The sequence below is a fragment of the Harpia harpyja genome, chromosome 6 (genome assembly GCF_026419915.1).
Source record: "Harpia harpyja isolate bHarHar1 chromosome 6, bHarHar1 primary haplotype, whole genome shotgun sequence".
In the NCBI taxonomy this organism is placed as follows: domain Eukaryota; kingdom Metazoa; phylum Chordata; class Aves; order Accipitriformes; family Accipitridae; genus Harpia; species Harpia harpyja.
The window spans coordinates 42,821,444-42,836,491 of record NC_068945.1 but is presented as its reverse complement, the minus strand read 5'-3'; the positions used below and the strand labels follow the sequence as shown (position 1 = coordinate 42,836,491).

At 35.9% G+C, this 15,048-nt stretch overlaps 1 protein-coding gene across 7 annotated transcripts in view; it reads left to right on the top strand.

The window, feature by feature from the left end:
* Positions 1 to 15,048, top strand: part of CTTNBP2 (cortactin binding protein 2) — a 140,241-nt gene that overhangs the window by 102,065 nt on the left and 23,128 nt on the right. For all 7 annotated transcript variants that reach the window (XR_008235580.1, XM_052789744.1, XM_052789748.1 and 4 more), the window contains 5 exons: positions 3,668 to 3,767; positions 7,133 to 7,283; positions 8,333 to 8,587; positions 11,782 to 11,899; positions 14,363 to 14,638. Coding sequence is in view for 6 of the 7 variants with exons in the window: in XM_052789744.1 (XP_052645704.1) it covers positions 3,668 to 3,767; positions 7,133 to 7,283; positions 8,333 to 8,587; positions 11,782 to 11,899; positions 14,363 to 14,638 (900 nt within the window). In the remaining variant the exon portion in view is untranslated. The remainder of the gene's footprint in view (positions 1 to 3,667; positions 3,768 to 7,132; positions 7,284 to 8,332; positions 8,588 to 11,781; positions 11,900 to 14,362; positions 14,639 to 15,048) is intronic.

Here is a 15,048-nt window from a genome sequence, read left to right as displayed (position 1 = left end):
TTGACAGGATGTGAAAAACACTTCGTTGTACAAATCGTTGCATTTTAGTGACTAAATGGATTGTACAAATTCTGAATGAGAGAATCACACAGCAGGAGTATTGATGTCTCCTTAATACATTATATGAAAATTGAGAGTAGTAGATTTATAATATTTTTGGAGAAAGGTTTTTGTGCTTAACTTTAATATGTAGTCCGTCCTTTGTTACTTGCAGTTTGTTCCCAAGTACATGGATAGATGCAGCTCTTCAAAGTGGAGACTTTTTAAAATAAAATTATGTAAAAATATATAGGCTTAAGAAAGGAAGTATAGGACTAAATGTCTTATTTTAAAAAGTCCTTTTTAATAGCTTTTTTAACTAACCAGGTGGAAAGAAATGACACTGATGTAATTTTAAGAAGGATAAAATAATTTATTGTACAAATTTTTTAATTGCATTGAGTAGGATTGTCAATGGTAAGTTACTGACTTTTGGCTGTTGTTTTTTCCTTAGAATCATAGAATCATTTAGGTTGGAAAAGACCCTTAAGATCAAGTCCAACTGTAATACTTAACACATAAGCTTATCCTGGTAGGTGATTGCACCATGACTTAATTTATTGAGAATATGTTCAACCTGGAGTTGGTGACTAAATAGATTCAGAGATTTCCAGGACCCCTTGTTTCTTCGAAGTCAACTAACCAGATTTTCTGATTTCTCCTGGGAGACAGTTGGCCAGAAGAGTAGCTCTAGACTTGTTAAGAGCCAGCATAGTGAGTACCTCCCTTCAGAAACAAACACCATGTTGCAGAGAGTCTGGAAAGTGAATGATCTCCACACATTTTCAGTGAAGAAATACAGTATTTGAGATGTTTAGAGAACGTTAGAGCACATTGTAACCAGCATGGTGGCAGCAGCTGTTATGTGCTCTCAGCCCAGTCTGTAGGCAAAATTGAGTACACAAGACAAGAGAGCACTCAAATATTCTTTCCTAATCTGTCCTATTTGCAAAATGTGTAGCCTTCCTGTTCGTAAACAGTTGCCTTTTGAGAGCTGCAGCTGAGGGTTTTTCCAGCACATGAAGCTCATAGCAGCTGCTTTGTTTCTTGGACACACTGTCCCCAATTCTGTAGGTCTGAGAGAGAAGTTCACCCTAAAAATATACACTAAATACTTTGTGTTTCATTGGACACAAGGAAACTGTTAATTTTATGATTTAACCACTAGATTGGGATAGCTGAACAGATGGTTTTGTCAGGCTGTCTTGGTTTGATCCATGAACAAAGCAGGAGCTACTTCAGTTTATTATGCAATTACTTGATAACATGTACAGTAGTTCACTTAGCTAATATATGTGCATATCTGTATTGTGTTGCTAATCCTGACCATTCTCTGCCACACACAAGGTGGTCAAGAAAGAGAGAATGAAATAGTAAGAGTTCCTGAAATGAGATGTGAAGAGAATAATAATATCCTTCGGACTTGGCTATGTGCTAATCATATGCGTTTATGGTTTAATCAATTCTCTTCTATCCTGAGTATTTGGAGGCTGTGGCACCCTGATTGATAGGAAAAACTGGAATGATGTGAGAAGTAGAAAGGAGTGAGGTGCAGAGACATACAGCTACATGAAGTCAGCTCTGCCGAGTCACTGGATGTATCTGCATGGTGTTTGCCAGCACTCTGGAAGAACTAACTACCCAGCTGTGGTGGAGAGCAGTAAAGTCTCCAGGTGTTTGTGCTGATACGCTTCCATGTTTTGCTTTTGCTTTGACCAAAACCTTTAACTGAGTGACAACATTGATGTCTGTCTTGTGCCTGCCCTTCCGCCCAGTCCTCTCCACTGCTGATTACTTCTGTGGCAGACAGCAGTGAACGGGAGTTAATGAGCCTGGACTGACCAAAATTACCCTTCTCCAAATCCCATTCAGAAGTCTCTCCAGAGGACCCAGGCTCCTTGGAGATTATTGCCCTTTTACTTGATATGCCACCAGAACAGGTCACATGGAGCTTACTATAAGATGCCTTATGAAAGTAGCTGTGTTTCCTCATGCTTGCACCTATCCCTGAGAATAAACAGCACTTTTCAGTGATCTTCATCAGAAACAGTATCTTCACATAGATAAGCTACCACCTGAATGATCTGCCAATCAATAATTGTGAGTTAATTGTACCTTTCTAGAAAGGTGGTCTTGTTCTGTGCGTTCTTCATGGCTTTTGCATGGCTAACATATGCTTTATGAAGAAACCAGAGTATTCTAACCAAATACTTGAAACTGCTAGAAGAAAATTTTTTCAGCATCCTTCATAAAATTTACAAGTATTTTAGGATGTCAAGCAGGAATCTGTATTTTCAAGTTAATTGTTTAATATAAGACTGGGATTGACAATGGAAAGAGGGAAAAAAAAATGTCGCTGTTAGCAGAATATTTTTTCTGTTACGAAGTGATTGAAAATATAATTTGATTTTAATTGGTATTATCTTACAAGTGGAAATACTAGTTAAGTTAGTTAACTGAGAGCTTCTTTATGACTTAAAAAATGATTACAGATGAAGTCCCGGTAGTTTATCCTGACAACCAAATTTAAAAGAAAAAAAATTCAGATCAGATTACTTATTTTAAACAGTAAGAATCTTAATTTACAATATAATTATTTACCGTGTTTTAAAATCTTATTTCTTAATGTTAAATTATTTATTCAGTCAACTCCACAACATCTGTAGTAATGTTTGAAAGAACTGTAACAGAAGTAAATACATTCAGGAATGGTTTAGATTAGTCAGATTTCTAAGTAATTCTAAATATATGTTTCTGATATCTAGAGATAAGCTTAACTAGCAAAGCTTGGCTCCAGGATCTTACCCAGTGCTGGAACAGAGTGCATTAAGCTTGCTTAGAAATCAGGTCAGCAGTTTATAAATGGTGTTCTAGCTGAGCTTATTTTCAGAGTAGTAGTTTCAACTACAAAAGACTTGTTTTATTTTGGTCTAGAACCAGTTTTGAGAATATAGAGCAGATTAAGTATTTTCTTCAAACTTAATTTCATCAAATGATATTCCAATTTGTGGATGAAAAGCAGCCTAGTTACATAGTAATTAATGATCTTAATTTAGATGTAGGATGGTGGAATCAGGCTGGTACTATTTTTAGCATGTCATTTTGGCAATATATGAATGGGAGTGGTTTGTCAGCTTTTCTTATTTGTCATTGCAATCCCAAGTCAAAGTGTCCTAAACCGAGACTGGCCACCGTGTTGCTTGAGTTACGTGTAGCTTGTGAGCATCTCCCCTGTGGCTGTCATATTTGGGATGTGTCACATGACTGCCAGTGGGACTGTGCTGCCTTTAGGGGCTGCTGGATGATTTGAACTCGCCACTTTGGAGGTAAATTAGCTAACACTGTGGGAGTTGCCAGCAATGGGCACATATTTGCATCCCAGTAGAACCCAACCCAAGCCTTTTTTTTTTTTTTTTTTTTTTTTCCCAAAAGAGTGGTGGTGCCCCCAGGGATTCAATTCTAACCTCTCTCCTGCAAACTACTTCCTGAGCTTCTACTTTGGTTCACTAAAGTGTGCGATGTATAGTCAAAAAAGACTGGCTGCTTGCCCCTTGCACAGGTTTTAACTCGTGGTAGTTTTAACCACTTGTTTTTGTTGCATCAGTCTATGTTTTTGCTCAATTTATAGATTGTGTGAGATTGCTGCTGACTGCAGAAGCAGAGGTTGATGCTGCTGATAAAAACGGCTTTACACCCTTGTGTTCAGCAGTTGCTCAGGGACATGTCAAGTAAGTGAAGTCTTAAGATTTTGCCTGTCAGCTATTACTCAATTTTATATTCCCTTTACATTATATTATATACTTTTTTCATTACATTACTGTTGCATTCTTAGGTATAAATGCATTTAACTATCATTTATTGAAAGTATCTACTGAAACTCATGTTAATATGCCATTCTAGTATTAATATTTGCCATTTGTTTTGTTTCCAGTTGCAGCTCTTAAGGTTGATGAATGTGTATTATTTGTAACCACAATACGATACTGGTCTACATGGGCATCAAACCTTTGAATTTCTTAATATTCTTCGAGTTGTCAGCCATAATACAGGATTAACAGAGGAAGGAGGAAAGAGATTATTTTTGCACTGATTTTTTGAAGCATAGGGAACTATGAATATCATATTCAGAGACAAAAGAACACTTATCTGAGTATTCTCCTGAGTGATATAGAATCAAATACTTTAAAAAACAAAACAGGGGTTTTTAAGGTTTAATTTTTTTTGTATCAGTAACTTTGAAAAACAGAAAATTATGCATAAGTCAAAAAATATTTCTAAGAACATTCTTCAAAATGTAGTTACAATAATTTCCTTTTATTTTTTGAAGGTCCTAATTTTATAAAGATTGGTGTTTTATGACAGTATGATTGGAAAATTCCGTCTTCTTTTCTTTTTATACTGAGAACCAGTAATTTATCCAGATGATTGGGTTTTTTCCTGCCTTTTCCTCCCTTCTTCATAGGAGCTGAAGGCTAATGTTGCATTTCTGCTCTGCAGCTTTACTGTGTATCACAGAATCATAGGAAATAGACATGAAAGTTGGAAGCAACCGTTAGATAACCTCTTCCAGAGGATCCTTATCCATATAAAATGATTTTACAAATGCAAAAAGTCTTAGACAGCATGACTAGGAATCTTTATTACAGACTTTACCTTTGTTTTATGTATCTTTGGTTTTGCTTATCTTTCAGTCTTTGATTCTTTTAATGTTGCATTTTACTATTTTTAAGGATTTTGCTCTGATATAGTAACCCATAGGGGTCAGAGTCTTTGAGTGTTGCGATAGGCCCTGACCCAACAATGAGAAGGAGTGGGATCCCTCTCCTTCTCATGGTCTTCCATGAGTATATAAGTATCATCAGATTCTTGCCACTTCTTAGAGGACTTCATGCTTTTCAACTAATGGGCATCTTTTACTGGAAGTCTTAATCCAGAGGTAGCAGATTCCCACTAGGTGTTTTGAGCACAGAAATACATATCTAGTTAAATGTTTCAGTGTTTTACATAAAATCTGTAAAAATTACGTGTGACTTGACAAGACAAACCAAAAATACACTCTTCATATTCTCACACTAAAATTGTCTTAGACTTTGTTTAAATAGGAAGCTCTCTATTTCTCTGACTTACCCTCACAACACTTTGCTATATATCGTCTGCTGTCTTATGATATTGCAGACTTTATATTCTTTTTCCCTCAGAGTTAGTTATGTAGTATGAGATCCTTAAACACTTTTCTTGCTTTCACTTTTTTTAGATACTAAACCTGAACTGAACTGTAAAAGTGAGCATGGAATAATAATGGGGCTATCCAAAAATATCAGAGCGACTATGAATGCTTCAGGCTGTTTGATTTGTTAATCACTTCAAAGTTCTGGCTCAGAAAAATTCTGCCATAGGCAGAATTTGGGGCAATAGTATATAGTCTGTCCCCTTTCAAGTGTCGTGTTGCATAGTCCATGTTACTTCTACTACAGCACTAAGAATCTGGGGTTAATGACAGCACTATCAATTACACAGTACTTGTCTGTGATAGATTTGCTAGCCAGTCCCCTGTGTTATTAACCTTATTCTTGAACTGAGACAATACTGTTATTCCAGCCCTAGTTACACAGTCAGAAAAAAAATGATAGTTTTTTGAAGTTGTTCAGTAATATCACCAATTCAGAAAATGCTTTTAGGAGAAGCTTACAAAGTTGTTTCCCATGTGGTCCAGGCCAGGCTGACTTTACCTGACCTTGAGGTGGAAAGTCAGTGTAGCATTTCCAGAATCATTAAAGACAATGCAAAATAACAAAAAATATATTTTTAACATAGCAGACTTAAAACTCCTTCTGAGTTGCTTTATGGAGGTGTCTTGTTATGAGCCCGTCTTAAGATGACTTTTGTGACTGTATGGTTAGGATACATGTTCAACAGTTGATAAGGTAGGGCATTACTTTCCTTTGTATTTTTTTCTGTTCATGTGAGCATTTTCAGAAAGCGCAACTAAGTAATTTATATTAATGTTGTCTGTTTTACTCTTTTCTAAAATTGTGCATTTTATCTTGAAGTTGATTGATTTTCTGACTAAAAACTTAACAAAAAGAAATTTTTTTTAAATACTTGTGATTTTTTTAATCTGTAATTTCTTATATACTTATATATACCTTACATTGTTTTAAATGTTTTGTCATCCTGTTTGTTTTAATATGGTCTCCTAACCAGTAGTTATTTGGCATTGCATTAATTGCTTTGAGGCTTTGTTATTGATATCCTTCTATTTTTATGGACTGATAAAAATTGAGCCAGAGAGATGGGGAATTATCTTTGTCTACAGCCCTTGTTTGAACTGCAGAGGGAGTAGACTGGCCTTAAGATTTTCCTAAAGTCTTGAGAGTTGTTGAAAACCTGGGTTTGGGAAGTGAAAGGGAGCCAACCCTGGCACGAGAACCGGGAAGAAAACTGGACCTACTGCTACAGGGTTGTGAAGAAGTACAGGATCTTGGATCCGAATGTCAGTCCCCAGTGAGTTGCTCTTCAGCACTCCACCTAATCTTCCAGCCTCCCTAATCCAGTAGCTGCTACCAACATACCCCAAGCCACCCTTCTGGAGTAGCCTCCGTTCAGGGATCTGAATGGTAGGTAGTGCCATAGATGTTTTTCTGTCCCCACCAGGTTACTTCCCTAGGTGAGTGTCCCTTTTGCTGGTATCTAAAGCTAGTCCTAGTCCTTCTTTTTTTTCCGTTTCCTTTTTAAAACTGTTTTAAGTATCAGTAGTCAGAAAATAAATGTTACTTTTTTGCTCAGCTGTAGGTCATCTTAACTAGCTGTCATCAAGTTTTTATTAGCCTTGTGAAATTAAATGTTTTACATTCACAGTTTTTAAATGCAGCTACAGTAGTTTAAGATTTACGTGTTTAAAGTAACCTGATTTTCCATCTTTACACCTGTGTATAAAATTATACCTTATGCTTATGTATATGTGATGGATAAAATCACAGGTAGATCTGTATCTATAAAATCAGTACTTTATAAAAAAATATTTAATTTAAGTTATAAAGAAGTTTTGGATGTCAAATATAAGATAATTTTACTATCTTATTGTTTGCTGTAGGTGTGCAGAATTATTAATTATTTATCAGGCTGATATTAACCATGCTGCTGAAAGAGGACAGACACCTTTGTACCTGGCCTGTAAAAATGGAAATAACGATTGTATTAAGCTATTGTTGGAAGGTGGAGCAGATCGAACAGTAAAAACCAGTGTAAGTTAAAATAGTGTCTAAAGTTAAAGTACCTCGTATAGTACTGAATAACTGCAAACAGCTAGGAAATATTTATGTTAATATACTTATTTAAAGGTTTTTTTTAAAGCTCGAATAAACAATATAATTTGAAATTAATATTTTGTTCTTTTCATCATAGTTCCTGGGGTTTTTTTAAGCTGTGTGTTGTCTAAAATCTCCTAAATTATGTGACTTCCATATCATTTTACATATTTCAGATTCTGCCTGCAATTTGCTGCAGACTTTTCTTTAGCACTGGATTTTCCTTCCACGTTTTATGTTAGGGTGCTTTATAGTTGTCCTTGAGGGGACACCCCCACAAATTTGTCAGCCAGTATTGTAAAGTCCCATATATCACAGATGGGAGAATATGGCAAAAAAAATTGTATCTACAGGAGAAAGGGAGGAGCACTGTCTCAGAATTAACGTCTAGGTATTGCCCTTTTCAGGTGTTTTCCTGAAGTTTTTCTTAAGACTTGGACGTAAACATGACAATAAATGTGGGATGTAGGCTGTCCAGAAACACAGCACACCAGTACATTCTTCTGCTCTATTACACTGATATTTTTTTTTATTCATTTATTTTGGATTTGAAAAGTAAATATACTGGTCTTGAAAGGAGAGAAAGTTATGAAAATATCTGATTGATAAATTGGTTAATGCAACATGAAACAAATTATTGATCATTAGAATCGTGTTAGTTTGATACATGATAAGGAAACAGTTTATTAACAACATGTAAGCCCTGTATTACTTAGACTCTTCTAAAAATTTTGAAGTGTCTGTCTGTTGGACTGTCCTTGGAGAAAGCTGTAAAATTTTCTTTCTGCTACATTTTCTTCCCTCTCTTTCTTCCACCCCAAACATGTACAAGCAACTCTGTTTTCCCAAAGGATTATTATGTCACTCTTGCTTATCTTTTTAATTTCCAAACAGAGCCTTCCATTCAGATTCATTGGTGACAGAAGTTCTGCAAACATTTTTCTATGTGTTTGGTGGGAGTGTGCTTTTTGCTTTTGTTTTTTTAGGATGGCTGGTCACCAATTCACGCAGCAGTGGATTCTGGTAATGTAGACAGTCTCAAGCTCCTTATGTACTATGGAGAGCCAAACAATAGGAACTCTATGACTGATGAAGAGCCTAATTCAGACTACTTTGATTTGGAGAAGAGAGAAGACAACTATAGCAGTAGAGTAAAGCCTGTTATTTCTGCAGATCTCATCAACCATGCTGACAAAGAGGGTTGGACTGCTGCCCACATAGCAGCATCAAAAGGCTTTAAGGTCAGTCAATGTGAACAAGTTACAGTAACCTGATAGAATTTAGGCAAGATAAACCCTTCTTTTTTTATCTTTGAAGAACTGAAACTTAGTTGTCAAATCTAAGTTTGCTATCTAGTTTATTGACACACTTAATTAAAGAGAGACAGAGAGATACTTCCAGTGGACAATTTACCCCAGAAGCTAGGTGTCAAATGCCTATTTCTTTTGGAACAACAATAAAAAGAGAAAACATGATTACCTGAGATTCAGATTTTCAAAGTTAAGGTGAGGTGAATCCCACCCTAAATGCCAATTCATGAATATCATGTATTTATAGGTATTAGATGGACATAGTTTCCAGTTACAGTTAGGAATGATTTAACTATGAACAATTTTTCCTGTGGGAGGGAAGGGAGGAAAACAAATTTGAGAATCAGTTTTGTGCAGTAATACATTGTTTAATTTGTTATTTGGGGCAGACTTTTTAGCAGGCAATGAATAAGTTTTCAGCAGGCTGGGATAACTGATGACATGGAGAAGACCTGACAGGTCTTACTGATGATAAACGGGAAGACTTCTGGAAATTGAGTATCACTTGAAGGATTTGACATCAGAAGCTTTACACTTCTAACAGTGATTGTTTAAAGGTTTTTCTTTTTTTTTTTTTTTTTTTTAATGGCAGCTGGCAGTCAGATCTTACTGTGAAACTTTTCCCCAGGGAGAAAATAGAGGATACTAAACACAGAAGAGCGTGAATTTTAGGAAAATATAGCCCAAGACTTTGAAAACCAGCTTGTGATGACATGCCTAATTCAATATCTATTATTATGTTCACTTTTTTTCCTGATAAATTTACTATGATAAATTCAAAATAAGCACAGATTTAAGATTCAGTTTATTAAATTATGGGGTTTTTAGGCACCAGCCACTGCTTACTCAGCATTTTGCATGACAGGGTCAATGTTCCATTACCAGTGTCTGTTAGGCAGGTACAGACTCATTTCAGTTTCCACTCATCTGAATTTAGATGGAGTTTAAGGTATTTGTTATAGTCTGCAAATACCTAAATAGCGTGCAATATATTGCTTCTTTCTGCAATAATATAATCCTGAGGAACTTGGAAACTACATTTTATTTACTGTCTAAAAGAGGCTTTGGCTAGGTGTTCTCTCTGAAGGCTCTGACGCTGGAAGTCTTCACATACACCTTTCATGAATAACTCATGGTTTTGAGTTTCTGAGCACATTGCAAGTCAACTGTTTAATAAGATCTCCATTGAGCGTTGAGAGTATTCTCTTAGCTGATGAGGGCAATATATAGCTGGCAGTCAGATTCCTGGTTTTGATGTTGCAGAGACTTTATATAATTGTATTTGATTAAATGCAATTATTGACTCGAGAGATGTTTCAGATACTAAGAAGCTAAAGAAAGCTTAATAGCCATCTTCAAGTACTGTTAACACTTCGACTTCATTCTCTAATCCTTTATCTGCACTGCATGTCATTCATGACACTCCATGGTAGTTGCATTTAAACTATCTTGGCACTTGTACCCTTTTCTTTCGAGATTGGTTGGTGCCATTCTTTACAGGTGAATTAAGCTAGGGCGTCTTAGCTGCCATTTCATAGGCAACAGAGCCAACAAAGCTTCTCATTTTACTAAGGAAATAAGCCTCATTTCTTTGTTCTCTCCCACTTCTTTCTTCCCTCCTTACTTCCCACTTTCAGCCTCATCTTTCAGTCTTCTGCTTTCTGCTATCTTTGGTATTCATTGCACCCATTTGAGAGACAGAGTTAACTTACTAACCTGGCAATAAAATAGACATTTTTTTTTTTTTCTGGTTAATTTTCTTCTGGCAAAGTTAGTGAGCTAATTGATTTTTTTAAAAGTTCTTGCAAGTGCTGGAACCACAATCTGATAAAACTTCATCTCACAGGGAAATATAGCTTGAATGACTGTTGTGTTTATGAAAGATGTCAGAGTATCAGATACACTGACAAAAGTCTTTCTGTTAGAACAGCTACAAAACAGGTAACAGTGGACAAACCTGCAACAAGCCACTGTTCTTAATCGAAATACTTAATAGCTGCTTCTCTGTGTTTTCAAGGTTTGGTTTCTCTGCTATGATTAACCCCAGAGGTTATCAATACAGTATTAACTAGTATCATTTCTGATGGTGTCTTTTTATAGTATGGGTATCTGTCCTTGAAAGGCATGTCTAAGGATGACAAAGTTTCATGAAGGCCACCTGTACGGTTGCTGAATGGATGATCATTAGAAATCGGGATTTAATCAGTCTTCTTTCTGATCACTGATCAATCAACATTTGAATGTAGTTTTGTGAGGGCTTCCTCCCCCGCCCCCCCCCGCTAGTTTGGGAGGATCTATACAATTAATTTTTTTTTCATGTTACAGTATGACTGTACCAACCCAAATTTATTTGCTAGTAGCTTGTTTCTAATGAATTGTAACGAATTTTTTCTTTTGTTGAGCATATGACTTTTTTTAAGTCTTTGAATTTTAAGAGGGCATCATGTTGTTGTCATCCACAAAATGTTTGTGCTCTGACTTTAAAAGAAATGCATTTTTATTTCACAGCACTGTTACTGTGCTTGCAGAAATTCAGGTTTAACTGCCAGAGAAGAGGCTTGCAAGGTGATTTTAAAATCATAGTTTTTCTTTTGCTGTGTCCCACTCAGATGTCAGGCATGATGGAAACTCCTACTTGGTGAATTGCAAAGTGAAAACTGGTTTTATGGATTACCATCTGAACAGATTCATTAATTAGTCTGTATTAAGCTTTAGAATTGCTTTTTTAGTGTTGCTTGAACGCTGAGGCCAAGATGTTCAAAACAGGATGCATAGCTGGGCTGATATTTCCTTATGTGAATACCTAAACTAGTGGTCAGATGTTAAGAATTTCTCAATTCAACTGATCAGCACTTGATGCTTGCAGACTGTAGAAGCTTGGCTGTGTATGTTCTGCTTTTTCAAAATCTTGATTTGAGAATTTCAAGTCTGCTGTAAAATATTTTTACTCCTGGTTTTCAACTCTGTGAGGAACATCATTTGGACGCTCGTATATGGAAGCTCTGTAGCTGACTATCTGTGGAAATGCATGTGTAAGAATTTCAGTTAGGAGTCTAACTGCATATTGGTAGAACTCTTTAATGCAGCAAATGGACAAGTAAATAATACAGTTGTTACCTTTGCAGAACTGTCTAGAAATCCTTTGTAGCCATGGTGGACTAGAGGCTGAGAGAAAAGATAAGTGTAATCGAACACTGCATGATGTTGCTACTGATGATTGCAAACATCTTCTAGAAAACTTAAGTAAGTAAATGCTATCAGCACTATATAAAAATGTTTTTAGTAAAGAGCTTGTGGGAGAAAAATGAGAAATGTTAAAAGGGTAATTGTCACTTTTCTGGCACCACAAAATTAAGTTTTCTTAACCTAGCAAGTTTCTATTCTCCAAATTTTGCAAAAGCATATGATAAAATTTTGTTGGAGGTTGTTAAATGACTTATGTCCTTGTTTTTAAAGCATTTGAAAAGATGGTATATATTGTACATGTGCAAACATCCATAGTCTCTTAAAATTTCTGATTTTAATATTAGTAATTACTGTTTCCAAAGCTATTATCCTCATCTTATATTTTCTTCAAATTCTTGCAGAAAAATCACTTAGTGGTGGACAGCTTTCGTATTTTCTCAGGCTAAGACAATCATTTAGTCATATCTGAATCTCTTTTTAGAGCATAGTTTTATTTGTCATTTGTTTATTGTTGAGGGGATTGTTTGTTTTATTCTTCAAAAAAAGTCTTAGAGACAACATCAAACAGCTTCTTTTTTCCAACATCGATAACTTCTGTCAGAAGATTATTCTTCTGTTGGAACCTGTCTTCTTCCTCCTCTGTAAGTTGTATGAAAATTCAGTAGAGCAGGCCAACCTGTGTATTTCTTGAGTTAGAACTTAGTCCATCCACTCACAAGGTCTGTGTTTTCTATTTCTCTGTATAGTCAGAAGTACTGTCATTGTAGATTTGTATGCTTTGTATTTATTCACTTTTTTTTGTGTTGTGGGATGTAGGGCTGTGGGTAGTGGAGTTCACTGATTATCAACAAATTGGGGAAGCTTTCTGTGTGTTGCTTCTGATTTTCCTCTTCAGCTATTATAATATCTAGGTTCTTACCATTTTACTGTAGGTGCAGAGGGGAACACGGCTCACTTTCTATTAGAAACTCCTCTGTGGTCTACTTCTTTATAAGACCAAAGCCAATTTCTGATGGCTGAATCTGTAGCCTGTTAAACTGATGCTTGTATTTTCATCAGTCCTAGTACCCCGTTTCTCTGGACAGGCTTATCATGAATCCAACTGCTTTTATCAGGTCAGAACCTGATGGAGTCCAAACTCCATTTCTCTTCTCTTTCATTTGTTAAGCCTGTTGTTAACATCAGTGCAATCATAATTAGCTTTTTTTGCCCCTGTGATTTCTGATCCGTGGAAGCTTGGAAACACCATTCTCATCTGGGTATCCGCTTCAACAAGCCAAGACTGCATTTTGGGTAAGCTGTGTATGTACCATCCTCTGCCTTCCTCACATTCCAGTAAGGTTTCCGCTGTAAGGAATTACATGCATGTAAGACAGGAGGATGTGCTCCAACAGATCTGAAAGGCTGGGGGCCAGGATTGCCAGCTATGCCATAGAGGTCACATGCACTGAAATTTAGGCATACACTGTACCTCTGTCCTAGGGGCCTGTTTCCATGTAGAGAACCCTCTGTATTTCTTATAGTCATTGCTCATTTCCCTGAGGTCCAGCCATCAGAAGGGCAAGCCTTTGATACATTTCTCACAATCCCACATCTGAAGGATGCCTTTAAGTAATCTTTCCCTATGGTAGGCTAGTGGGTTTAAATCAGAGCTTTTCTGACATCAGAAAAGCTTCATTGGTTTGTATCAGCTGAAGATTTGGCTCCTGAACTCAAGAGCAAAACTAAGATCATGTTGCCAGATTTCATAATAAGCTGATACCTTTTTTTGTGGTGCACTTATTTTTAATTTCAGAGATAATTTCTGAAAGGTATTGTTTTGGCATTTAAGTTAGAATATAGTTTTATTTTCACTTTTAGTCATCTAAATGATCCATACAGACTGCTGTTCTGTTGAGTTGTATTCCATTTTTCAAAGAGCAAGATTTAAAATAACTTCATTAAATTAATTTTGTTTCTAGAATGTGCATGTAAATTTCCTACTTTCTTTTTTAAATATTTTGTCATTTTATCCCATAGCAAATCAAATATACACTTCCAAGTGAATTTTCTGTCTTAGCTCTTAGCCTTTTATTTAAAGACATTTGGCTCAGCTAACTGTTTTCCACTTGTACACTAGTGCCAGAAAATTCCTTTCTGCATTGATAATAAAAATGTGCACAACCACAATAAACTGAAATGTTAAGACACTACCTACCATCTGTCTTAATTTATAAGAAATTAATCTGTAAAGAGGAAATAAAAGATTAAGTAAGTTTTGTCCTGCTTCCTGTTATTTAAGCATAATAATAGTGATTTTTTGTAATGTAAAAAAAGATATGATACCTTGATAATTGTTTTTCATCACTGCTCTGATTTTGTGGTGGTGATCTGTGCTGCTCTTTAATATTTGCTTTTCTGTAGCAGAAGTTATTTGTAGCTTTTCTTTGCAATATTAAATGTTATTAGACTTTAAATAATAAAATTTTTTTAATGGAGTTTTACAGTTTTTCTCATTCTTGGTTTTCTGTTTTTCAACAGATGCTCTTAACGTACCTGTAAGGATTTCAGTCATTGGCATTGAACCAGCTCATTGTGGTACAGAGGAATTTGATACAGAAAACACAATATGTGCTTTAAATATCCGCAAACAAACATCATGGGATGATTTTTCAAAAGCAGTGAGTCAAGCAGTGACAAACCATTTCCAAGCAATCGCTTCTGATGGATGGAGGAGCCTAGAAGACCTGTCGTTTAATAGTGCTGCAGAATCCAACATTGGCCTCAGCGCAAGCAGTATATTATCTGTCAAACTAGGTATCAATATTGGTGTAATAAGAAAAGCAAAAATTGGGGGTTTTCTTGAATTTGTGAAATCTTGTAGGTAAGATAAAAATATCTTTAGATTTCTGGATCTTTTAAAGCTTAGACTAAGAAAGACCAATTCTAGCTATGAAACTTGAACAGTGCTGGCATGAAAACATTCTTTACTTTTAGCTATGTGTATGGTACAATTCATTAAGCACTTTAGTATCATCTCGGGAACCATGAGGCCCTATGTTAATTAGTCCTTTACTCAATTTAGTACTTCAGAGGAAACATCTGTATTACAGGTGAAACAAAACAATTCAAAGCAAAGCCCACAATATGTCTTGACAGTACATTCAGAATGTACAGTAAATCCAGACTGTAAATCATCAGCATAGGTAGGACAGAACTACTCCTGC